Source organism: Barbus barbus, assembly GCF_936440315.1.
Source record: "Barbus barbus genome assembly, chromosome: 17".
Classification (NCBI taxonomy): domain Eukaryota; kingdom Metazoa; phylum Chordata; class Actinopteri; order Cypriniformes; family Cyprinidae; genus Barbus; species Barbus barbus.
In genome coordinates, this window is record NC_136745.1 from 27,509,346 (window position 1) to 27,536,530 (window position 27,185).

Genomic DNA, 27,185 nt, shown 5'->3' on the forward strand with positions numbered 1-27,185 from the left:
TCCTTCCCTTTCTAGCTTGTACTTGTTTGGAACAATGGCTGAAACTTGGTATTACGAGCACTTCCTTTGTCTGCCTCTTTAAGATGAATCGCTTGATGTATTGCCCAAGTCGCTTTGGATAAAAGCGTCTGCAAAATGACAATGTAAATGTATCATGCTCACCAAGACTGTCATAAATATAGTAATATTGTGAAATATTCTACAATTAAAAAAAAATGCTTTTATTTGAATATATTGTAAAATGTAGTTTATTATTGTGGCGCAAGCTGAATTTTCAGCATCAATACTCCAATCTTCAGTGCCACATGATCCTTCAGAAATCATTTTAATATGCTGATTTGCTGTTCAAGAAGCATTTCTGATTATGTAACCTGCGGATTAATTCAATTAATTCATTAATTTAATGCACCCTTGCTGAATAAAAGGTAACAATTTCTTTAAAAATGGTAGCATATGATGTCATGTACTTACACGATAGCACAGTCTTTTACATTAAAAGAGTTAGGGTCAATGGGCAAATTGTTACATATTTTATAATTTTATATATTATTATATTTATTAACTACAATATTTGTTGGCTTTTGAATGTTACCTTTTACATTTTTGCTAATTAATAATGATTTTTTATTTTATTTTATTTTATTATTATTATTTATTTTTTACTGAAAATTCTATAATGTGTGTATAATGCAGGCTCCACTGCGACAACTTACACCATATAGTGTGACAACATGACCCTCTACTAAGCCATGTTATCCAAAAGTTCAACGTGTGTTTAATGAACTGCATGTCATTTTTTCAAAGGGCAGAAATAAACCCACCCTGAGAAATACAGACAGCAGTAAACAATGCTGTGACAACTAGCCCCGGTCTCTCTTACAAGTGTGCGAACACACCGTATAATGTGTTATTGACAGAATTAGATTATATGTTGTCCTCTCACCTTATACTGTACAAAACATTCCCGTTTTTGGAGATCCTCAAAAGCTTGTTGTCAGTAGTAACCTCGTGGAAATTGGCTCCCTTTTCATTGGCAAAGAACAGATCGGGTTTCCAAATGGAGTCCAACATGGAGGGATCAAGGTCAAGGGAGTCATCGGGATATTCGCTGTAGGCCAGCCGAGGGTCATTCCACTGCTGTCTCAGGAAAATGTTCACTCTGTAATCCTGTTGGGCGCACAAAGACAGCCATGTCAACAGATCAGAGGTGAGTAAGCGAGACCAGCACATTTTATCAGCTTTTTTTTTTTGTTGCTAGAATGTCTAATCTCAGTCCAGGTAAATTTGGTGTCGTCTCAGTATATATTTTGCCTGAGATAATTGTTATCCATGCAGGCAGACAGGTGAGATGGCCAGTGTGTAAAAGCAGACACCGTATAGCAGTGGCATTTGGTCCCAAAACACTGCCATAATTGTCAATTCTTCTCCAAAACAGGCATGCGGTTATATCATTTCAGGGAGACCATTAAACTGTCTGGGCACTAATGTACCTTGGGATGATCGGCACGGCACAGAATATAGTGGATGACCTTTGCAATGGCAATCAGCTTCAACATGCAAGGACATTCCAGGGCAATTATCCTAATGTAAGGTGACCGGTTCATCCCAAGAATTGCGAAATATTTTGATGGAGGAGAATCATCTGTCTCAGGTTATTAGATTTGCCTCTCGGAGAGCGCAGCCACCATAGCATGGGAAAAGAACAAGTCCCATCGATTTTACTTTGTCAATATTTCTCCTTTATGATAAACTGCCCACGAATGCAAAATGAACCCTGCAAAAACAACAGAGCGATACTTGATTACCGGTAGCATTATCTCAGGTGTTATGTAAACACATCTGTTCTCCTCAGCAAACGCAAATTAACACCACGAGTATATGTATATAGTAAAATTAGTAAAACCCTTTGCTCTTGTCTACTGCGATTATCCGACATCCGTTACTACAACCGAACAGGACGCCCGCAGTCAAACGCTCCCCTTCAAACACACAGCTAGTTTCCGACAGAATGATTTTGCAAACAAGCGAGGAGTGGGCGCACATTCATCAGCTTTTTTTGAGATTTGATTTCTCTAGGCTAAGGAGAGTGATTTATGGCAACAACCCACTCATAATGCGATTCAAGCCCAAGGCCAGATCCTATCCTGACGGTGACATATTAGAAAAAGTTTGCACGACTCTCACGCGCCCAACTCTGCTAACAAATGACGGACGTTGAAATTTGCACGTTCGTGCTTCCTCAAGAAAATGAAAGAGCCGGCGAGCTAATTAAATAGCCACTCGCCTCTCCCATGGGCCTTACAAAAAGGGTAAACAATTAGGACAGTGAAAGGCCGGGGGGAACGGCGGTCTCAGTAGTGGCCGGAGTCGGTCAGATCATTACTGGATGAAACATTGTTCTCGGCTGCCCTATAAGCACTAAAGATTTATCGATACGGCTGGCGTTACCTGCTCCTGCCCCGCCACCTCGCCGCCGCTTGCTCAGTGTGAACACGACCATGAGCAACTCAGATCAATTCCGCTGGTTATGGAGGAAAGAAAGAGTGGAAAGCACTGCATTTGTTCTGCTTGAGCGGCTTCTGCAAGCCGCTGAAGTTTTGGAGCTGTTCAGCTGGTGCCAAACAGGAAATCTTGGCATAACTTATTTTTGTGCTCATAAAGGCTCGAGAAAAAGTATGACCTTCACCAGATCAATGTTTGGAAAAAAACATCCAAATGCATGGACATCGAAAGCACTTTAAAAATAACATGGCCCAAGAGGTACTCTTGCATATAAATCAATATATAATCAATGGGTTCACATTTTCAATTCACCATCTTTCCCTAAGAATTATATTTTTATTAGCCTCCACGCCATCGGATGATAATGGTCTGTTTATTATAAGCTTGTGCTGCAGTTTTGGCGTCTGCCACTTTAAATGCTCGAGCTCTTTTAATCAATCAATCCAATCAGAATGGTTCATCAGTTTAAAAAAAAACATTTTGAAAGTGATTCCAACAATATCGTTCCTCTGCGTCGTTATCATTCTAGTCACCCTAGTTAAAAAAAACAAAAAACTATGCTATAATTTATATAAAATACATTAAATTCATACTAAGCATACTTCAAATCCATTGATACATTCATTGACATATCACTTAAGACTTACTGATATGAAATTATAATGACATTTCATTGCACAATGCACATTTCTTAATATTATGCCTAAAATGTGTTTTAATGTCACTATTGATTAGGCTTTTATGATCTTTGAATAACACTGGTCTTTAAAAGAAAGATATCTAAAGTGTACCTGAAGTATAGTTGCAATAGTTCCACTTTAGCACAATCAAATATTGTGTCTTTAGTTGGACCTCAGCACTACTTTTGCACAATTTAAGTGCATTAAGCACAAAATTAGTAATTAGTTGACTTTAAGTATACCAGTTTAGTATAGCAAAAGTACAATTGCAGAGGATTTTTGTTAAGCACATAAATATGTAAATGTATTTGTAGTATACTTAGCATGAAATGTATGTCAAATGAATTTTAGCATATTTATTTTCACTACGGAAGTCATGGGAAGGAACTGATTATTAAATTATCATCTGGATTCAAAATACTAAAACCTTGAAATAAACATAACAGATGAAAATTAAAAAAAATTAAATAAAGCAGCTTATGTAAATTTATGTAAATCGCATTGACATTTGTATTGACAAAAAAGATGTTACAATTAGAAAAATACACAATAGAAGAATATTTCTCATAAATTTGGAGCCCATTTATCTTTTTTTTTTTTTCACAAAGACAGTATAGGCTTACATATCACGTACATTACTTTGATCCATATACTCACCATTGTTGTTTCAGCAATGGATCCAAAACTGTTAATAAAAATGTTGCATGTTACGTTCACAGGTGGACCTGTGGAAAAAGAAAAACAAAAAAACAACAACAAATAAGATAACGGATACTGATAAAATTAAGCAAGTTATCCTCTAAATTTTAATCTTACCAAAACATTTTCTTTATTAAGAAACAACAACCAATACTAACCAAAACTTACCTGCTTACTGCTAAATAAGCATTGACAAAGCATGTAAATCAAATTTAAGATATGCATCATTTTACAAAAATATGGAGTACAATTATTAATACAGGATGTTGAGGTGAGTCTTCTGTAAAGACAAGGACCAGTAGTTTTATTATCAGGACAGAACAAACCCTCAAGTGCAAGCTATTGTTCCTCCAATTTCTGTTTTAGAAATATTATATGTAAATCTCTTATGCTTGTGCACAAATGAAAACCTGTAGTCATAGAGATGCTGAACAGAAACCATACTTCTGCTGTTAAAAGAACCAAGCGATCCATCACATATGGCTCTGTAAACACAGAAAGGGGGATATTCTGAGTGACACGGCGCTCATGGCCTCGTAAAGACCCTGTCAGGCTTTTCCAGACTTCTGATTTAGTTAGATACAGAGCTGCAGAACAGCATGGAGAAACCTTGAACCCCATTTCTCTGCTTGCTGACGAGTCACACGCAGCATCCTAAGGTGCTGAATGAGTAGAATACTGCAAAAAACATATTGCAATCTGCAAAGTCTGGCAAAATTTATTAGTCATTCTATAAAGGCTGCAATTTCCTCCTGAAGTGTAATCCACAAGAAAACTATTACCTGAAAATAAATCCACCTTACATGTACGATTTGACAAAATTTGACAGTGTATAGCGTTGCGCCATAAGAAATGTTTTAATTCAGAAATAGTCCTTGGTCAGGGTAGTGGCATATTTACTTTTTGACAAGAATGATGGGTAGAAGTACAGTGCGTTCAATGCATTGTATGGTTGTTTATAGATTATTGTTGATGAAATGTCTTTCTGTAAAAAAATAAATAAATAAACTTCATAAAACATTGTGAGTTGTGAAAATTACATGATCTAAGAGAGTGCGTGAAATTGTGAAGACTGTAATCCAACCCTTCACAGCATCATTTTCATCCGAGTTAAATCCTCATAATTTGTCTTAAAGGTAGGGTAGCAATAGCAAACTAGCTTTGAAAGCATAAGATTCCCTCCTCCCTGCAAATCACTCTCCAAAGCCACGCCTCCTCCAAAACACATGACTGCGCACAGGCAGAGCGGAGGCTAACCAGCGACACGATGAGAGACGGCGTCAACCCTGTCAGATTACTTCATATCTCATAATGAGAAAACATTACAGTACAAAGCACATAATATTATAATCATAACGCTTCCATTCTCACTCGATCCGCTATAGCGTAATGGAAAGTGCTGATGATGTATTGTGTCTGCGTGAATAGGGTGCGCGGAGGTATGCAAATACATACATTGACAAGCAAGTAGGACAGCCTATCACAGTCTTCAGACCGAGGGATATGATTGGACGAACATTTTCTGGTACTACACCTTCCACAGACGATAAATACATATCAATACAGTTAAGCCACTTAACTTAAGTGATTGCTATTGGTATGTGAAGAGACTTTCAACCAGCATCACAAAAATGTTTTTGAATCAAATCACCTACCCTGTTTTTATAGGAGAATTCAGCTGCCTATACTCCTTAAAATAAAGATTTTAAAAGGCTTGTGTGTTTTTTATATTTTTAGAACACCACTTTTGGGTTCCCCAAAGAACCTTTCAGTAACCAGCTCTTAAATGAGCCTTTTTCAACTATAAAGAACCTGGAAAGGTTTTATGGATGTTAAAGGCTCTTCACGGAACAATATATTCCAAAAACGAACCTTTATTTTTGAGAGAGCGCCAACTGAACCAACTCGTTTAAATTGTAGCATATTATCGGGAAGTTCCTGTTTGAGCCTCTATACAGTGTCAGGCCCCATAGTTTCTTGCGTTTGGCTTATTTCTTCCACTGGGTATTACACTGGCTGTAATCATTTGTCTGTTCTTGGCTTTCCTTGCCGTATGTGATGCAGCGCAGAGGAAATCTAATGTCCTCACCCCCACTGCAGTTCATTTGTGAGCCTAGCCTCCAATAAGGAGAGAAGAGAGAGAAGGACAGAGCTCATTAACTGTCAGGAAAGGGTGAGTCATCGCCAAGAATGATTTGCTTTGCCATGTTTTTGCCGAACAATCTGCGCCCTGCGCCCGCTCACTGCAGGAGGAAGCAACCGCCAGCGAAGGAACGTTCGGGTTATTTATACATTTTTTACACCGCTGTCTTTCCCAGTGAATCAGACCTTAATTTCTGAGCCGTGCCTCCACCCTCATCTCATAGAGGTGACGGTAGTTTAGAAGCCTCACACGTTTCACTGCGCTTCTCTTTATTACACAGACACAAACAGGACATGCGAGTCGCAAAGATCAGCCTTGTCTTTCCCAGAGAGAAAGTGAGGGACGAGCATTTTTCCGTACTGTATTGACGTTGAACAATTAAGTATTTACAAGGAAAAGAGAAACATTCAGCGAGTCATTACTGTGATGTATTTTGTGCATAAACAGAACAATCATTAATCAAAAGTCCCTTGGGTAAGTATAACCTCTTTAGAAAACCCATAAATTACACCGAACACAAAAAAAACTGAGCCAAGAGACCAATTACTTCTTCATAAACCAACTCATTTTTACAGTTACCGGTTTATAGTCATTCATTAACAAGGTCCATGTCTGAACTGATCAATAGTAGAGTCCATCTCTTTACCTAGCAGCGACTGGAGAACGATACGGCCTCAAAAGCCATTAGAGTGTTTTACGCCGGTCAGCTGGTGGGAAAATGGCGTACGAGGTGTTGTACCCGGAGGAGACTCTCGATGTGGGAACAAAACAGATTTATTACAAACAACGGACACTTAAGATGCCTCCAAGGTAAGTGGACCACCACAGATGAAAGTGTATGATATAAATAAAGAAAGCTTAATGATATTGCTCATGTTAAAAATCGAGCTGCTCTCAGCAGAAATACAATGGCACCGAGGCATTAAATATTTATATGGCTTCGGCAGTAACTATAAGGTCTTGGCAAGGCAGCTCTCGACTGGAGTGAGATCTACTGGTAACAAAGGGACAGCAAAGTGCCCTACCGGCTTTTCCATGTTAGCACACCATTTTCATCACACCTCACTGAATCAACGCCGGGGCAAATGTCAAGGGCTTCCTCTTACTCCTCATGCGCTGACATACGGGCTGATGAGTAAATCTATTGGCATAGGGCAATTTTCAATTTGCGCTGCTCTAGTTACACTGACATGGTACAAAAAAAAGGTGTTAAGCTTCAGTGAAGGAGCTGAGCTTCTTTAGAAAGAGTGAAACGTGGGGAAAACAAATACATCATGTAGCTACATAATCCAAAATCCATTTCTGTTGAGATTTTGTTGTTTGACGTGATGATGGTATCAGTGGTTTATATCTTCAAGTGTAAAGAGATTTACCAGCAACAAAAACAACACAAAGACATTTATGGCATATAGAATATAATAGAGTACATTTATAGTACATGGAAGTATATAGCATGACTAAAGTATAAAATATAACAGAAAGAGAATATATTACAACAAAATTTACCGAATTAATAGAATACGAAAATAATATGAAGTTTAAATATTATTTATAATTTTTTATTGTTTTAATTTATTATTATTTTATTTAATGTTTAAATTTATATTAGAATACTACAAAAACAGAATAGCATAACAGCAAAAAAACATTACTACACTAAAATACTACAAAACAGATAATAGCACAAAACATTACAACACTAGAATGCTACAAATGTAGCTATAAAACGCAGAATATAGTAATAATTATACAAAAACAGAATGCTACAGTAGAATACTACAAAAACATAATATAGTACAGAATATTATAATGCACTACCATTAAAAAGCAGAATCAAAGTACAGAATAGTAAAAAAAGAATACTAAAAACAGAATATGGTATAGAATAGTACACAAAAAAACAGAATGCTATTTAACAGAATTCTATTTTAGAATTCTACAATAACAAAACAAAAACAATATAATATATAGGAAAAAAAAAATCTGAATACTGTACTAAATTACTATATACAAAAACAAACTAAATATTCCATGCATTGAAAAAAATAATCAAAATTTAGCCCAACAGGCCCTGAAATGTGTTCTGCGACAAAACATTAAACAAACAAAACAACAATTAATAGCCTGGCTAATGAATCTAGAGAGCAGCTATATGGATCCCAGCCTGAAACATCATTCTATATTCCATGTGTTTTCTACTTAAAACAACCCATTCCAACAAAACCAAATCCAGATTGAGCAGGAGTCACAGCCATCCATCACTCCAGGTTCGGTTCAGCTAGAAGCGACCCTAACCATTAAGGGGACTGTATTAAAATTCATAAGAGCCGGACAGTGGCGGCTCAGATGGGAAGAGATGCCTGTGCAGTGACAGCTAGTTTCAGTAATGACACACTGCTAAATTACCAGGATCTCTTCCTGCCCCTGAGGCTAGCATCACTGATAGGGGAAACATGACAGCCTTGGAGGAGGGAGGCTGGAGAGAGACATAAATCAATAGGAGGGCTGAGGCTCCGAGTCCAGAATGGAGAATGAGTCGACTACAGTTTGATTACACTGGATCACCTGGTAGCTGCAGCCGCACAAATCATGAGATACAATGGTAAATATCGCAGTAAAATTGATTCACACTGAGGTTAACTGATGGTTTTAACGATATGAGAGACTGTGTCAATTGTTTCATTATACAGAGCAGCTATGCGTATGAAATAATAAGATTGGAGATAAGAAGAAAATTCAATTAATGCGACGAGTCTCTATTAAACTGACCAAAATGATGGCACTGAACTTCTTCATCCAATTCACATTTCATTGGTCATTATACTGAAATGCTATTGGGGTTATTTACATATTTCAGATATTTAGTAATCTGTGTAGATTCATAACTAAATCTTCATTTATAATCGCACTACAGTCCTATCGGTGTTGAGAATAACTAGCTAGAAGTAACGACAATACTAACTTGAGCACATTTTTCAATATTTAACATTCTATTTCCAAAATAGTGTCACTTTTCCATTAACAACCACTTCTTTAAACTGTGTAGTTGACGAAATGCTACAGATGTCTGTTTTTATGAACAAACAGGGGTAATTGTAAAACATGCGCTGCTAGAAATACCTTTCGCTTTCAAGTACATTTAAATTGTTTTGCCAAGTCTGTTTGGACGATATATTTTAATAAACCTGATTAAAAAAAATAAAAGTTTATTTGAATCATCATTCATTTTCCAAGGCATTTTATATCCTCTTTGTAGCAAAAAAAAAAAAATGTTTATATGTTTTATCTTCCAAAAGAGCTTGATTTTAACATTAAATTGCGATTATCTTGTTAAAATAATAAGAATAATAATACGTTATTAGCTAAAAATAGCTTCTGCGCTGTTATTATGAAGAAAGAAAAAAAAAACTGAGCAATGGAAAAACTGTATGGAAACTAAACTAAATGTTGCAAAGTCATATTTCTTTGTGACTTCACATTGACATATATATTGGCTGTGCAAATGACTTTGAAATAAAATGTGTGCAATAAAAACAAACCCAAACAGAACAATTGCATACCAACAAATTAAAAATCATATTCAAAGACGTTTACAAACCGCTGCTTCAAGCAGCAACCTTTACATGCCTAATTATGTTTAAGGTACACACAAAAGAACATGACTAATAACTAACATTATGAACATGGCTCTTAATGTACTGTTAATTTATGCAATACACATTAAACACACAGCAGACATATTTTACAGCACACCAATAGCTAGAAGTAACCTCAGCTGGGATGAACGACGATTAAACATTGTGTGATAAATGCAATATAATACTGTATAATATGATTTGTGGATACTCCTAGTATAATCATTTATTTGAGAACACAGGAGCCGTGACAAACATCCGGAAGACTTCACATTAGTCTACATAAAGGGAGGGAGCTGTGTATATAATGCCTTTAATAAAGCTAAATAACAGGCTGTAATAAGAATCCAGCAGCAGCGTGCGGCCCACAGGACTAAAACTGCATCTCTCCAGCCTCAATACTCACAAAAACAACATTACACGCTGTATGGGAACAACTGTGCATCAGAATCAAATATGATATTATTTAAATACGATATCTAAAAGCATATCTTGTTATCTAAAGCAACGAAATTTGATAAGATTAGACGTGTCAACTGTTTTTTTTTTTTTTTTTGTTCAGTCAGGTGCAGAAATTCATTTGCTCTCCCAATTTAATTATAATTTAAGCCAAAATCAGAGGAAAAACAAATCAATGGTGCACAGATAAAAAGCGTGCCCGGCTACACAAAGGGATACATTGGCACTAAATAGTGGCAGTCAACAAGCTCCAAAGCTAAACCAACAACTGGAGGCTACATCCGAAATTAAATAAATACTCATTTCCACAGCGAAAGCAAAAAGAAGCTAATTAATAATTAAATGAATGTTATTTTGAAAATGTACCGCCTGAAGCCCAATTACTCAGATCCTCCCACCGGTAAATAAAGGTCAAGCAATGATATCCAATTATACCACAAAGTAAACTAAAACCACTTCGCCCATATAAATGTTTGGCATTATCAGTTAGCATGCCATTTATAAAAAGCCCAGATGCATGACTGATGTCATTTGCATTAGTTAGGTTACTCTCAATTATTAACAAAACACACAGACATCTTTAACTCATTATATCATTTAGCCGTTTCTCAGATGAGAAATCGCCCGGATTGCATGAATCAATAAGCTTGTATAATCCTGGATAAATAAAAAGAAAGTACCTTTCTTGTGAGTACCATCCGATTTGGAGCCTTGTGGGTCTAATGAAAAAAAGATCAGGATTAATAACATGATATTCTAACAGCAAGATCTTTAGCTTTTTTTTTTTTTCTTTGCGGAACCAACAACAGAAAAAAAAACATAAGCAGCATAGCTCACTTATTCTACTTTACACTTGCCAACACTTTGAGCATTGAAGTGTGTGGCGGGGAATATTGGGTGCTAAGGGCATACTAAGGGCAAGAGCAGGTAAGGAGGGATGCACTTATTTGTCCAAAACTTCAGAGCGGGCAGGACAAGAGGCAAAGCACTGAAATGAAAGAAAGGATGGGGGTTGCAATGCATATCTGGTCACGGGAGGCAAAATGCACTAAAAGATGCAATACACTAGAGAGAGGGAAAATGCAAAGACTACATGTCAAACTGGCTTCACTTTGAGTTTTGCACACTTTGTTTTTTTTTGGAATTTTGTAGATCGAATTGATTTGCCTGGCATTGGGTTGCAGGATTGTGCAATACAAAAGGAATGGGAACTTACATTGGGAACCACAAAACAGCTCCTGCTTTTACAAATATAACCAATTTGGGGCATTTTCCCTAAATGTTAAATCTAGAAAACATACGGCAGGTCACAGTGCACTAAATTCCAGTCAGTTTTCTCTTGTGATGTTCATCAGAACCATATAGAAGCTACAACAACAGTGCATCTCTTGTGCAGTTCTGTATGGTAATCACAAGGATAAAGATGCTCCTTATAAAACACTACCATGCACATGTGTGACCACAGACATCATATACAGTAATGCGCCACGGCGAATGCATTTCAGTCTATTCCGATGAGGCAACAGCACTGCGGGTGGTCGTCATTTGTGTTACCCTAAACAGAAATCACTCATCCAATGGATCCTAATTAACATACACACATGAAAGTAGACGAGTGATTTAGGGACTTCAAAATCAGGCCGTTCTTCTTCAGCCCAACTACATGTTCACCAATAACGCAGACGCCGGCATAATCCAGGACTTCCCAAGAGACTTATCCTTTGTGAAAAAAGCTACGTTAACCATTCGATTCCCAGTCCCCATGACCCAGCATTGATTATCCCATCTAAAGCTCTTAGATAAATTACATTAGCGGCAAATATTTTAGAGGAGCACACTTCTGTCGGTGCATTTCCATCACAGAGCTAATATTGAGAGAGGTCAGAGAAGAAAAAGGCATATTAAATGGTTTAAAAAAAAATAAATAAATTTATATTGAAATCCAATCTGGAAATGAAACAAATTGATTAAGTGCACTGATAACTAAATATTATCTAAAGCCAATCTCAATTGAATCCTCTTGCACTGTAAAAACTGTATATAAAAAAACATTATTGGAGTAGCCTATGTTTTATAAGAAAATAATATTTCAGTCTTCTATTCACACTTTTAATTGAAAATACATCTGGAAATGAAACAAATCAATAATAAGTGCACTGATAACTAAATGTTAACAATCTTAAGCCAATCTCGACTGAATCCTGTAAATATTGTATATAAAACAAAGATTATTGGAGAAAGTTCTATAAGAAAGTACTATTTCACTCTTCTATACATACTTTTAATTGAATCGATAAAGTGCACTGATAACTAGATATTAACTGTTATCTAAAGCCAATCTCAATTGAATCCTGTAAAAATTTAATACAAAACAATACTGTTATTTGAGTATGTTTTATACAAAAGTACTATTTCAGGCTTTAAAACTCCACATTTAATTCACTGTGCAACTTGTTGTTTCTTTGTAAAATTTATAATCAATTTCTAAGGTGACAATAGTTTCAAAGTAAATGCATTTCTTTTCATTGTGCAGACAGTGATAAATCATTCTGGAGTTGCACCCTCAAGTTCAAATGCGAATAACAGAATTTTTTAAATTAAATTTCCATGGATGATCGTCTCTGCGTCCCTGTGAGAATTGGAACAATTTGTAGGCGATGAGCTAAAACGTGTATGAAAAATTTAAATCACATCTAACCTTGCTCCGTCTCGGTGTCATTTGACTGTTCTGTTGTGATGTTTCTCGAAGCTTACATCGACGCACTGCCTTCTCTCTCTACCCATGAGATAAAAACGCAATTATCTAGCGCAATCCTGAGACGCTTCGTTACCCCCATGGTGGAAATACAGTTCATAGCATCTCTGAAAGCTTACAAAATCGTTTATAGCAGCCTCTTAAAGCAGATTGTGGCAGGAACATACATTCTGCTGCTCTCTGAAGACAGCAGATAAGTTATCCAGACATGGCATAAGAAACACTCTTGATCAGGATTTCAGTCATCTGTCATCATTTAAACCGAGTGAAAAGCATCAGTAGGTTCACCATTGCCATTTGTATGTGAACGCTGCACCCTGACTCATTAGAGAATTCCCATTAATCCCATTAAAATCCCATTAAGCATGTGCTGATAGCACCAAATTAACATCAAGCTCCACCAGCTAATAAGGCTTCGCTTCTGCACTTTACATGATTGAGGAGGAGATGCAAAGAGTTAAAAGAGACATACAGGACATCCTAAAAGAAAAGAAAAAAGCAATCAGTAAATATACCGCAGAAGATTGTATATTTACAAATGTACAATTGTCTCATCGAACCCATTCAGAAGCAAAGTGACACAGTAATCAGAAAGCATTACACTGATCATGAATATAATGCGTGGTGGCAGCTCATTGGAAACGGGGTGGGAGGGAGACGGTCGAGCTATGGGAAACCGCAAGCAGCCGACGATTGTGCGGAATTTGGGCGGAATCTGTAGCACCTTGTGGCTGTCGGCCTCGCTGTGACTGATGAGAAGGGACAAGGTTAACGTGGGTACGGGAGGCGCAGCTGCGCTCCAAACCATTCATCACTGGCGGCCGCAGATTACAGCTCAAGCTAGCGGCCTGTCTGCGGACGAACAGTCCCGCTCCTCTCAGGTTCACACGTCCTCAATTTGTTTAACACAGCACTTTGATCTGTCAGTGAGCGCTACCAAATGGTCTGTTCGAGGGAAGATGATTTAAAAAACGTATGGTTAAAGCTAAAATGTGTAATATCTGTGGGCCCAAACGGAATTTGAAGAAATAAATCTGTTTTCAAACAGGTTTCTCTCCAGTTCGCTATCAGTCAAACAGACAGATAGTGCAAACCACCAATTCACAGCCCTAGGTTGAGCTGGTCAGGATGCATATGATATATATATATATGCATACAACATGGATATTTTAGGGGGGAATGCATATGAAACTGGTATAAGACAAAGTATGGTAATACTCATCAGCAAGGTTAAATTGGTTAACATTAGTTAATGCATCAGGTATCATGAAATAATAGCAAGCTTTAAAAAATATATATATATAATAATTGAAATATACACTACCATTTAATAGTTTGGGTTCAGTAAGATTTATTATTATGTCAACTTTATTTATTTACTTTTTAATTAGTACTTATAATAAAATTAATACTTCTATTTAGCAAAGGCATATTACATTACTAAAAAATGACAGCAAATCCTTGTTACTAAATAAATATTTCTCCTGACAATTTCCATCCAGTATTAAGAAGCACAACTGTTTTCAACACTGAAAATCAGAAATGTTTCTTGAGCTGAAAATAAGCACATTAAAATGATTTCTGAAGGATCATGTGACACTGAAAACTAGAGTAATGACGCATTCAGCTTTGCATCACAGGAATAAATTACATTTTGCAATTATATATATATATATATATATATATATATATATATATATATATATATATATATATATATATATATTAATTATAATAATATCTCACAATATTTCTCATATATTTTTGAGGCAGCTTTTGGTGAGCATAAGATAATTCTTTCAAATACATAAAAAAACAACTTTTACATGTACTAAGAATCATTGTTAATTCATATTTATTCACAATGTTCATTTATACAACTTCTTAAACATGTGCATATAGAAATCAACATAAACCTGGATTAATAAATCCTGTATTGTTCATTGTTCATTCATGGTAACTAATGCATTAACTAATATTAATAAATTAAACCTTATTGCCTTAAAACACAATCTTGCATAATTAATTGACTGAAAAGATACACGTGAATGATCTGAAAATATATCTCTCCCGGTTCTTGCTGCATGGGGTGCCCCAAATATGTCAGGCTATGAGCTTTCCATTTCAAATGGTCCCAACTAAATCAGTTGGAAGGATTTCCCACAGTGAGCCCCAGTCATGATCAGTGTAATTTCTTCTCATGCCAGCACATTCGTTGCTTCAGGCAATTCTTATCTTTTTCACTCCCTTTTTTCACTGTGCGGCCAAATTTGCAGGAGAGGCCGACTAATCAGAGGAGGTGAACAACTCCTCACCATCAGCTGGAAAAAATGTCTTCTCACATCACATGCTGTTTATGCAGAAGCGTAGGACCCTTTAAATGTTCTCTCTCTGCTTTTTCCTCCGGAATTTGTGGAGAGATGCTGTCAGGCCGCTTGCTGCATGATTTTTAGGGATGCGGTCTATAGCGGAGCAGAGAAAGCTGGTCGAGGACGCGTGAGCTTCCGGCTCAGAGTGCAGTTACACGCTTGACCTGACAGCCGTGACGAACCTTTGTATTTCATAATGTCTAGTCTGGTCATGTGACCACAGGGCCCTTGTGCCCTCATGAAATGAACTGAATGAATTACATAATGGGTTCATGAAAGAGGGCCAGTGTTTATTCAGATAGCGGCTATTGATTCGTTTTGTTTTTATATACGTTAATATAAGAATGAACGATTTTGATTTCTGGCAACTAGGGTTTAAATTACACATCAAAAGCATAAATGCGGCGTTTGCGACGTTGAAATATCTGCTACTTCAGGGTAAATTTAAGTGAAAAAACAATCAGCCAACTCTGCAATATGACACCGTTCACCATAAACAAGGTTGCAGCAAAACTCAGCAAACAGCAAAATTTAAGATGTCAGAATTCATTCACCATATCACAGCACGGACAGAAATAAATAAATAAAAGAAAGAAATCCGTTGCCACGAGCAAGGTTAAGATGCAAGGCTTCAAAATCAGACAGGGGTCCTCTGCCATTTAAGCATTCAAGCAGGTTTAACAGTCTGTACAAAGTCTCAGGACACATTACTGTAATATTTCTATCATTCGGTAATGCTTTTACCTACCTATAGTTTCAAAGGAAGAGTCAGATTGCACACATATAAACTGTACACATTTTCTGATTTTATAAACATATAGGGAACACTTTATAATAATTTTCATGAATCAATAATTCAACCTTTATATAAAGCTTAACAAATCAGTAGTTCACATTTCAAAGCACAATAATGATTTGTTAAGCACTATATAATATAATTTTATGTTGCTTGCTAAACTTATTATGAAGTGTTACTGGTCAACACACATGCAAAATATCAAACATCTAATGCATTCGGCTCTAATAAACAATACACATTCAAACATTATTTTTTTGGGGGGGTCAATTTTCAAATTGAAATGAATTTATACAATATACACAAACATAATACATTAGCAGTGAACACATAACATTTTTTGACACAAAGCTTAAAAAAAAAACTACCACCATCGAGTCTTGCAAGGCATTTATATGTACACGATGTCCAAAATAGTGTTTTTAAAATTATTGTTTAGTTGCATTGATGTGTTAAAATAAATTGTTGCATTTAAAACCAATTTTTTTTTTTACTGATATGCATTTGAAAAAAAGAGTACAACAACATTAATATATTGTTGAATATAAGGAAACCTCTGACATGTATCTTGCAGTGGCTATTTCTAACATTGCCAGCACACGTCACACACTATAATATATAGGATACCGAGTACCACCATTCACTCAGGATAATGATTCACGATCATGGACCTTAAACAGGAATATAGCCAACTTGGGAACAGGTTTCTTAATATAACCACTGTACAAGTTATCCTTAGTAAATCAGGAAACATACATTATTGTGTGTTATGCACTGAGGTATCCAGCAGGCTGCTGTTCTTTTATAACTATAACCTTTGGAGGGAATAAATAAAATTTTGGGAGCAGTTTTGAATTGCATATTATTAGTGGAAACATGTTGGATTATTATAACAATATATCACTTGTTTCTATTGATTGACAAATAATTAATCATCTATATGTACGGTAACACTTTATTTTAAGGTGTCCGTAATACAGAGTAATTACCTAGTTAAGTACTTAGTAGTAGCCATGTACTTACATGAAACAAAATGTACTTACCATGTAACTAGTTATGGAACAGCCTGTAATTTCAGTTTGTAACTATGCACATCAAATAAGCAGCTACTGTTACACATATGTAACAGAACAAGTCTGTTACACAGCTACTTATGTAACCCAAAGATTGTTACATATGCGTTGCAGACTTTATACAACGTAATTATAAATGTACTGTAAGTACACAGACGATAGCTACTTAAAACAAAGTGTATCAAGATTGTACTTAAGTGTACTTCATGTGTATCTATACTGTAATCTATACTGTACACCTTATCCAGCTTGTCCACCTTAGTTTGATTTAACCCACCAGTACACAGCTAAAACACATGTAATACATTTCTAATTACATTACAATTACAGAATATTACACAGGCATAAGCTACTTAAAATAAAGTGTATCAAGATTGTACTTAAGTGTACTAGTAGCTGTGTAACAGGCAGCTACTGTTACACATATGTAACAGACTAAGTCTATTACATCTACATAATTAAAAACTGAAATTACAGGCTTTTCCATAACTTAGTTACATGGTAAGTACATTTTATTTCATGTAAGTACAACGGCTACTACTAAGTACTTAATTAGGTAATTACTATGTATTATGACACCTTAAAATAAAGTGTTACCATATGTATTCATTGTATATATTTTTGCACTGAAATTGCTTTTAGTGCTTGGTTACATTCATGTGATATCCAGCAGAGTCTTGGTGGATGCATCTACCTTTGAAATTAGGTCTGATTCTTGCATCATAACCGGACACTTTTCCCACAAGCTTGTCCAGGAATTCTGATGGAGGCATTGGGGAGGCAGCTTTCCGAGCCGCTGCTTGTTGGGACGCTGCCAAGCTGTGGATTGGGACAAAGACAGGTGCGTTAAAGAACAAAGGAGGACAAGCGGTATGTATTATGAGATTTTTTTATTTAATTATTACATTCTCTGCCCTGAGGCAAACGGATATCTCCAAGCCACTTTTTCATTTCAAGCTGACGTTACATTATGTGCTCATCATCATACCTTAACTGTCCCATCTTCAAGAAACAGCTAAAGACACATTGTCAGCTTAAGGTTCTAGCTGACATTTTTTTCCAAATTTGTATTCTGTGACAATTTATTTACATAGTATGCTTCTTTTAAGTTGTGTACATTTTGGGACTTTATATTTTGAAAACAAAAGAAAATCTATTCACAAGGCATATGGAATCCAAAAACTTTGAAGCACTATATCTCAAAACTGCTCAGAATGCAGATAGAACCTTGTAATTCTAAGGTGGCGACATCTCTTCCATCTACACTTGACCCTCTGACACCTGCGCTCTCTATTTCCATTCTATCTACTTTTCTTTTTATTTATTAAAAACCTGACCCTCTAACATTTGCACTCTCTATTCTATTTACTTTTCTATCTACTTTTCTATTTATTAAAAAATTGACCCTCTAAGACTTGCACTTTATTCTATTTCTATTCTATCTACTTTTATTTTTATTTATTAAAAACCTGACCCTCTAACATTTGCACTCTCTATTCTATTTACTTTTCTATCTACTTTTCTATTTATTAAAAAATTTACCCTCTAACACTTGCACTTTATTCTATTTCTATTCTATCTACTTTTCTTTTTGTTAATTGAAAAACATGACCCTCTAACATAGGCCCTCTATTATATTTCTATTATTTCTATGTGTTTTCTTTTATTTATTGTATATAAAAGCTTGGAACTCTAACAATTGCACTCTATTCGATTTCTATTCAATCTACTTGTTTTCTTATATAATACAAACTTGACCCTCTAACGCTTGCACTCTCTATTCCATTTCTATTCTATCTAATTTCCTATTTATTAAAAATGTACCCTCTAACACTTGCACTCTATTTCTATTCTATCTACTTTTCTTTGTATTCATTAAAAACCTGACCCTCTAACACTTGCACTCTCTATTCTATTTACTTTTCTATCTACTTTTCTATTTATTAAAAAAATTACCCTCTAACACTTGCACTTTATTCTATTTCTATTCTATCTACTTTTCTTTTTGTTAATTGAAAAACATGACCCTCTAACATAGGCACTCTTTGCTATTTCTATTATTTCTATGTGTTTTCTTTTATTTATTGTATATAAAAGCTTGGAACTCTAACAATTGCACTCTATTCGATTTCTATTCAATCTACTTGTTTTCTTATATAATACAAACTTGACCCTCTAACCCTTGCACTATCTATTCCATTTCTATTCTATCTAATTTCCTATTTATTAAAAATGTACCCTCTAACACTTGCACTCTATTTCTATTCTATCTACTTTTCTTTGTATTCATTAAAAACCTGACCCTCTAACACTTGCACTCTCTATTCTATTTACTTTTCTATCTACTTTTCTTTTTGTTAATTGAAAAACATGACCCTCTAACATAGGCACTCTTTTCTATTTCTAATATTTCTATGTGTTTTCTTTTATTTATTGTATATAAAAGCTTGGAACTCTAACAATTGCACTCTATTCGATTTCTATTCAATCTACTTGTTTTCTTATATAATACAAACTTGACCCTCTAACCCTTGCACTCTCTATTCCATTTCTATTCTATCTAATTTCCTATTTATTAAAAATGTACCCTCTAACACTTGCACTCTATTTCTATTCTATCTACTTTTCTTTTTATTAAAAAAATATTGACCCTCTAAAACAGGCACTCTATTCTATTTCTATCATGTCTACTTGTTTTATTTTATTTATTGTATAAAACAAGCTTGACCCTCTAACACTTGCACTCTATTCTATTTATTTTTAATCTACTTGTTTTCTTTTATTCACTATACAAATTTGACCCTCTAACACATGCAGTCTCTATTCTATTTCTGTTCTATTTACTTGTTTTCTTTTTATTTATAAAAAAAAACATCTAATACTTCCACTCTCAATTCTATTTCTATTCAATACTTGTTTGTTTTATTATAAAAAATGACCCTCTAACACTTGAACTCTATTCTATTTATATTCTATCTACTTTTCATTTTTTTCTGTTCTATCTATTTGTTTTATTTTATTTTCACTAATCACGCATACTATTTTATCAGAAATACAATATTGTACATACATGTTGCTAACATATTATTGTAGCCCAGTTTGTGCTGATTACAGTGTAAAACAGACTTTTGCCAAGTTTTTAAGAAACTGAAAAAAACACAAATGTCAGAGCATATCAAAACTTCTCCAGGGCCCCTATTCAATTTCTATTCAATCTACTTGTTTTCTTTTTATATATTATATAAAATAATAATAACTTGACCCTCAAACACTAGCTCGATTCTATTTCTATTCAATCTACTTTTCATTCTTTTTATTTAATAAAAAAACTTGCAACGTGTACGGTGTTAGACTAACTGGGACTTGTCACAGCACTTACATATTATTGCTCTTTTGTTGTTTTGATTGCTTCTGTTCTCCTCATTTGAAAGCAGCTTTGGACAAATGCGTTTGCTACACATTATACTGTACATATATGCTGTAAAAAATTTAAATTTGGATTTAAAGTTCATTCACTCTAGTGCAAAGTAGCCATGAAAGAGCTATGTGAACATGGAAATGAATCGAGACCTCATGCATCATACACGAGTATCTGTGTCTTCATTAGCATTGGAAGCTGTTAGAACTTAATTAGTGATAATACGGTGCATGTCTGTTGTTTTGTCACCACAGAGTAACCTGAGTTCACACTAAATGTCAGGTCACTAACCGGCCTGCGAATCACATGATAACGTATCCCACAGGCTTTTTAGCCTATGAGCACATTTAGTGCTGATTAGTTGCATTTTTAAGTGCTTCCATAGGGCTCTTTATCTGCCCTACATGATGGACTTTAATATATATCGACTTGTTCAGGTCCTCCCACACACAGCTGAAGACTCACAGGAACAATGGACATTTTTTGTAATCTACAGCATCACTGCGTCTGACAAAAATGGAGGATAATAATCATAAAATAGCCTGTGGTATATTGATTTCATCTAAGTCCTTGAGACATGGTCCTGTTCTTGCCAATTTCATGGGTCTTTCTTTGTGGGGAATTGCTCTATTTTCTTAACCAGCCACTGAATCCCGTCTAACGGTTTTGGCAGCGTATCCATTATTCTTTCATAGCCATTGACTTTCTGCGTCACCAGCTCTACTTTGTTTTTGAAGTAACCAATAGTCAGGCTTTTTCTGTTCTTGCACATCATTATTCTTTCTGCTCATTAACATTTACTGGTGTCGGGTAACTATTAAATTGGAGAAGTGTTTGGCATTTAAATGCGGATATATCACAGGAAAAACTTCTCTTGGAAGTGCTGCTCCACATCTCTCTTTTGGAAGTAAAAATGTGTGATTTGTCCTAAAAACACATAACAATAAACATGTTAATCAAAATTTTAATCAAACTCTTCCATTTTAACACATGCTGTTTTTTTTCTTATGCTGTTTATCAAATAAAAGTGGCAATAAAGCAGTGCCATTTTAGTATCATTGAGATACTATTACAGTTTTTATTAGTTTGAAATATATTTTTTATATATATATATATATATATATATATATATATTGTTTTCATGTTAATTTGAGGTAAATGTTCAGTATTTTTGTCATTTTTATTAGTATCCATTTAGTTTTTATTCATTTATTTTGTTATTTTAGTATATTGAGTTGAGAAAACGAGAAATGCTGCCTTGTCAACTAGCTGCAATGAAGCTTAATTTTTTCTTTTAATTAAAATGTATTTTATTTCAAGTAACAATTTTTTTTATGGTTTTAGTTTTAGTTAAATATAATAACCCTGCAATAAAAATCCAACAGCTCAACTCTGTTGATACAGGCGTAGAAAATAAAGATTGTAACCAAAAATTCTATTTCAAATGAATGTTTTTTTTAAACATTCCATTTATCAAAAAATCCTGGAAAAAAATATATAACGATTTCCACAAAAAAAAGAAAAGAAACGAGTAAGCAGCACACCTGTTTTTAATGTTAATAATAATAATAATGATAATAATAAATGCTTCTTGAGCAGCAAATCAGCATATTAGAATGATTTCTGAAGGATCATGTGACACTGAAGTCTAAAGGCTTTGTATCACAGGAATAAATTACATTTTAAAATACATTCTATTAGAAAAGTTATTTTAAATTGTAAAAATATTTCACAGTATTTCTGTTTTTATAATCCAAAGCCTGTTTTATTACCTAAAACAAAAAAGGAGACAGCAGACCCAATTTATTTTTTGAACTGAAGTCAAATGTTTACATAAAAATAAAAAAATTCGCTCATTGTGAGAAATACATTCCTTTGTGTTTACTGTAAAATGTTGCAATGCAAACATAATAAGATTAGTCACAGTGTGCCAGATTATCGAGTCTCTTCCAGAGCCATTCTCTGTCACTATAGGCTCTTTACATGAACGCGCCATTGAAAAAAACATTTGTGACAGTGTGAAATCGGAGGATATAGTCTCTATTAGTTTTGCTTCCCTGCATATCCATCTCATCGCAACCATAGCTGACAAAGGACGGAGTAAGCTAGATACGTAATGTGGGTTTTAGACTGCGTCTTTAGTAATTAATGGTTTCACTAATCAAGGCAGCGCTGAACAAATGAACCTTGATCGATGCTGGTCATGGCAGTGGAGAGGGCCTGATCCTTCTGCTGATGCAGCAGGAACCAAAGCAGAGCATCCTGCCAGAAAATATATGCAAACAACCCAGAGACCTGCATACTTTAATGTGAGCATCCAATCATTGGCCCTAAGTGTAGCTCATTATGTTCTTAGGACCACTGATGAACACAATCCTTATTGATCTTGTAACACTCAAGAAATCAAAGGCTTCACTGGCACCAAAATGCCATTTCTTCAAGCCGCTCTTAATTTGTCAGTGTGGTTACAGAACTGAAGGACAGAAGAGAACATATCACAATAAGCCTAAAAGTACTTGATCTTCAAATCATGTGCACGTATACAACAGACCTCTATAAATACAAAAATTAAAGGTGGTGGATCCAAAACCAAAATGAGTATGGCTAGTGACGTGTCAGTGCTATTTGTGGCACGATCTTAGATTTTTAATGATGCATTAGGAGTAAAAATAATGTTTACAAAGATGAGTATTTATAGGCTTTATCTTCAGATACTGAGATAGCCATCCTTCCCCTCATTTACTTCCACTTTTAATGGGAAAATCAGTAAAGAGCTGTAAAGCAGAGCACAAAATTGAGAGCATATATGCATCTGCTTGTTTCAATGCTGTCACTACCTGTGCATATATAATTACCAGAGAGACCAAAACTAAACTCTGATACTAATCTCTATTAGCAGATATTAACCCTTGAGGCAAGTGCAATCTTTAATCGCTGGGCATTCAGCAGCGACTTAACAGAAAAAGAATATGCAGTAATGTCCTAAAACAATGCAACTATACTTTCCAAGTGAGTGCAGGGCACATCAGGGTCTTCATGCAAACCAGAGGAGATGACATTGTAAAAATAAAAAAAATAATAAAATAAATATAAATGACACAGGGAACAGAGCATCATTGGCACAGAATTACAAAGACAAGTCCTTGTTTGGATTAATTTTATATTTTTTCTGATTTTTTTTTTCTTCTAATAATAACATGCATTATTTCCTTTTATTTATTTTGTACTGAAATTACAGTTTCTTCAGACATTTTAGAATATTAAATATTGTATTAGATGTTTAATTCTAAATATTAATTAATTATATTTTTATTACTAAATATTATAATTTTGGAGTATTTTGCATTATTAGGACGTTTTCTCATCTTCTTATATCTTGTAATACTTTAAGTAGCTATTTTGTAATATGTTGCTTTCATTAGGCTAGATTGAGGAATATTTAGTCGTATTAAATAATGTTTTTTGTCTTAAACCATTTTTCACAGTGCATATAAACTACATGCACACCACTTAATTGGATTAGCCATTCATGGCTTTACCTGCATATTTTAGCGTGATAGTGTGATGACATAACATCCTGTCTGTTTTATGCATGTGCTATATTTTAATAGCTATGCCTCAGTGACATGCACATGGCAGCCTCTCACGTGACAACTGCTACATGGAAAATGCGCAGGCTAATATGGAAATCAATTAGAGAGATGCAATTCATGGAGCAAATTATGTTTGTGTACAATTTGTTTTCGTCAGTGGCATTAGCATTGACAGAATGATCAATGTCTAGTAATAAGTCTGCATGTGAAATGAGGTTGGGGTGTAGGCTGCGACGGGGAAAGAGATATCAATTAACAGGCTCTGCAAAGTTCAGCAGCAAGAGCTGAGACTGCAATATCCTGATTCTAGCTCCACAGAAAGCAGAATAATTACTGCGAACCACCAGCTAGATAAGGTGAATCCTTTTGTGATACAGTTATTGTTAAAGGACTCTTACATTTGAGTTAATCATCATTATGATAGAATAATCCATATGTGGACCATTAACCTAGAGCCTGAAATTGCATCAAATCAAGCGTTTTTTTTTTAAATTAAACTGTAATAATGAATAAATCTGCATAGACATGCTTTAAGATTTTTAGAGGCCTACACTTTCTTGTCACACAACTGTCATTTAATGCATTGTTCCTTGTAATGAATGAATGAGAATGGATAGATAGAATAGAAATGGATAGATAGACTGGATGATAGATGGATAAATAGGCTAGATAAAGAAATACATATACACGTTTTGCCAAAATATCCTCATTTAGAGTGGCAATTAGAGGTTCTGACCCACTAATTAAGGCTTGACCCCCAAATAAAAAGGTTGGGGTATTACAAGTAAGAATTGTTTTTACATAATTATATATTTTAACATCAACAACAAAAGGGTCCCTATGACCCTATGACGCAACCATAGCAACAGCTTCCCGATCGTTGTCTACCGCCAACAAAACATAAACATTGTCATTATTTATCACGATTTACACATTATTATAGATTTACACATCACAAACACAATGCTAGTGTTTTGTTTTGTCGCTGTGACAGCTGTGATATCGCTAATGTAGCGTTGACAAAAAGACTATTTGGCGAATCTCAACTAGTCAGAAATGGCTATTTGTTAAAAATAATAATTCTGCTGAAACAAACTTTTTAATAACACTGCCCTGTTCATTATAGGCAGTGAGTTGCCTCCATATGCCTGTTGATAACTTTCTATTCGTCAAATCGCCACTAGTGCTCGCTGTTTAGCCTGTTTTTAAAGGGAATCCTTGCCATTTCTGACTCGGATACCTGAATGACACGGAATTATGATTTAGTTTAGTTTTTAATTAGCAGACATGAGATTACAGTAGATGAATTAGCAGTCAATCATTACTACTTGAAATGATCGCACCTATTTCCCCCAAATACAACATTCTCAGCAAAAGTACAGAAACCAGCTATATCCATAGGAAACAAGAGAACAAATAGCATGTCAGAGTAAAAAAGAAACACTCTAGCATTAAAACAGCGCGATACGTACCTGAAAAATACAATAGTTTCCCACAAATAAATCCCGAGTGCGAACATTGTGTCAGGTTGGAGATGAGTGGATGTAGCTCAGCGCACCCTACAATTCCTTCTTCTCTCACTTCTGAGCTGAACAATTCGTCCTTTGCTTGTTTCAGATTCCCAAAAAGGCCAAACAAATCTCAAGAGCATGTAGAAGAGCCGGTCATGTTCCCGACAGAGGCTGTGTAGGTGAAGCGGAGCTCCTGTTTCACGCGGGTTGCGGAATTGCAGGTGGAAGAAACAGAGATAAATTCAGATGTTCATTCCGGATGATCCATAGCAGCATTAGACGCGAGAATATTCAAAGACGCTCCATCGCAAACGACCGCAACTATACACTATATCTCCTCGGAGCGCGGTCTCCAAAGTCATTGGGAAAATACGCATACGCGTCTGCTCGTTTTTACGCGCATCCCAATGAAGAAATGCGCCGCGTTAGTTTTAGCTACCTCTGGCTGAGGTAGTCTGATTTAATACGTACTTGTTTCCCAGGGGTGAATTGTTAGTGCTGCATGAAGCTACTTCCATTGTCTGGTCCAGTTAGGAGACGCTGCTCATTTTTGGGTTTCAATGTTTTTCTTGAATCCTCGTCAGAAAAGCCCAAACGTTGATATTTCGGCACACATCGCTCATAAGCCCCTCAGCCGCACAGTATTTCTTGCTGCAGTCATTTACTAAACTCAAAAGCACCTCACACACTCTCAACACACGCCCACATGCTGCTGTCATTGGTCTGAATGGCACTCCAGACAAATGCCTCCTCCTCGGATTGGAGATGGGCACTGCCATATGTTGGACGCTGTTTTGGGGCAGTATATGTATTCACGTTTGGCAGTTTTTAGAAACATATTACAAAAAGACATTGCATGACAGAGAGCTGCAGTGCCTATAACTCTATACGCGCCAATAGGACATTTCTGATTTCCAAGCAAATAGCTATAATGTTTATTAGATTGTTGAAGAGATAGACCTCAAAAAGCAACGTGTTTGTTTGTTTATTTTTACCCAACAACACTAAAATCTTGGCAACAGAATTATAATAAAGAACTCATTTTTATTCATTCACCTTTTGCATGACATGTCAACAGGGTACAATGAAATCATCCATAAATAGCCTTTTATGATTTTCAGCAAAATATAAACAAATGCTTTTAACTTAGTCTGATAGTGTTTATTTAAAGGGATAGTTCACCCAAAAATGATCATTTTGTCATCATTTATTCACCCTCGAGTAATTCCAGATCTGTATGAATTTCTTTGTTCTTCTGAACACAAAGGAAAATATTTTGAAGAAAGTTTGTAACCAGGCTGTTTTGGGGCACCATTGACTTCCATAGTAGGAAAACATATATGGAATTCAATGGTGCCCCGGAACTGCTCTGTTTCCCACATTCTTCAGAATATCTTCCTTTGTGTTCAGCAGAACAAACACATTCATACAGGTTTGGAACTACTCGAGTGTGAATAAATGATGACATAATTTTCATTTTTGGGTGAACTATCCCTTTAAGTTCACCTGCTAACTATAACTAAAGCCAAAACTCAGTATAATGATATTCCAG

The 27,185-nt window shown here is 35.4% G+C and overlaps 1 protein-coding gene across 1 annotated transcript in view; it reads right to left on the minus strand.

Annotated features, from left to right (window-relative positions):
* The window catches only part of glra1 (glycine receptor, alpha 1), a 57,773-nt gene extending 31,474 nt beyond the window's left edge, over positions 1-26,299 (minus strand). The window contains exons 1-5 of the mRNA XM_079439274.1: positions 25,595-26,299; positions 17,806-17,930; positions 10,799-10,837; positions 3,840-3,907; positions 944-1,167 (exon numbers count right to left, since the gene is read on the minus strand). Of these exons, the coding sequence (XP_079295400.1) occupies positions 944-1,167; positions 3,840-3,907; positions 10,799-10,837; positions 17,806-17,930; positions 25,595-25,641 (503 nt within the window). The 5' untranslated portion in view covers positions 25,642-26,299. The remainder of the gene's footprint in view (positions 1-943; positions 1,168-3,839; positions 3,908-10,798; positions 10,838-17,805; positions 17,931-25,594) is intronic.
* Positions 26,300-27,185: the final 886 nt, after the last annotated feature.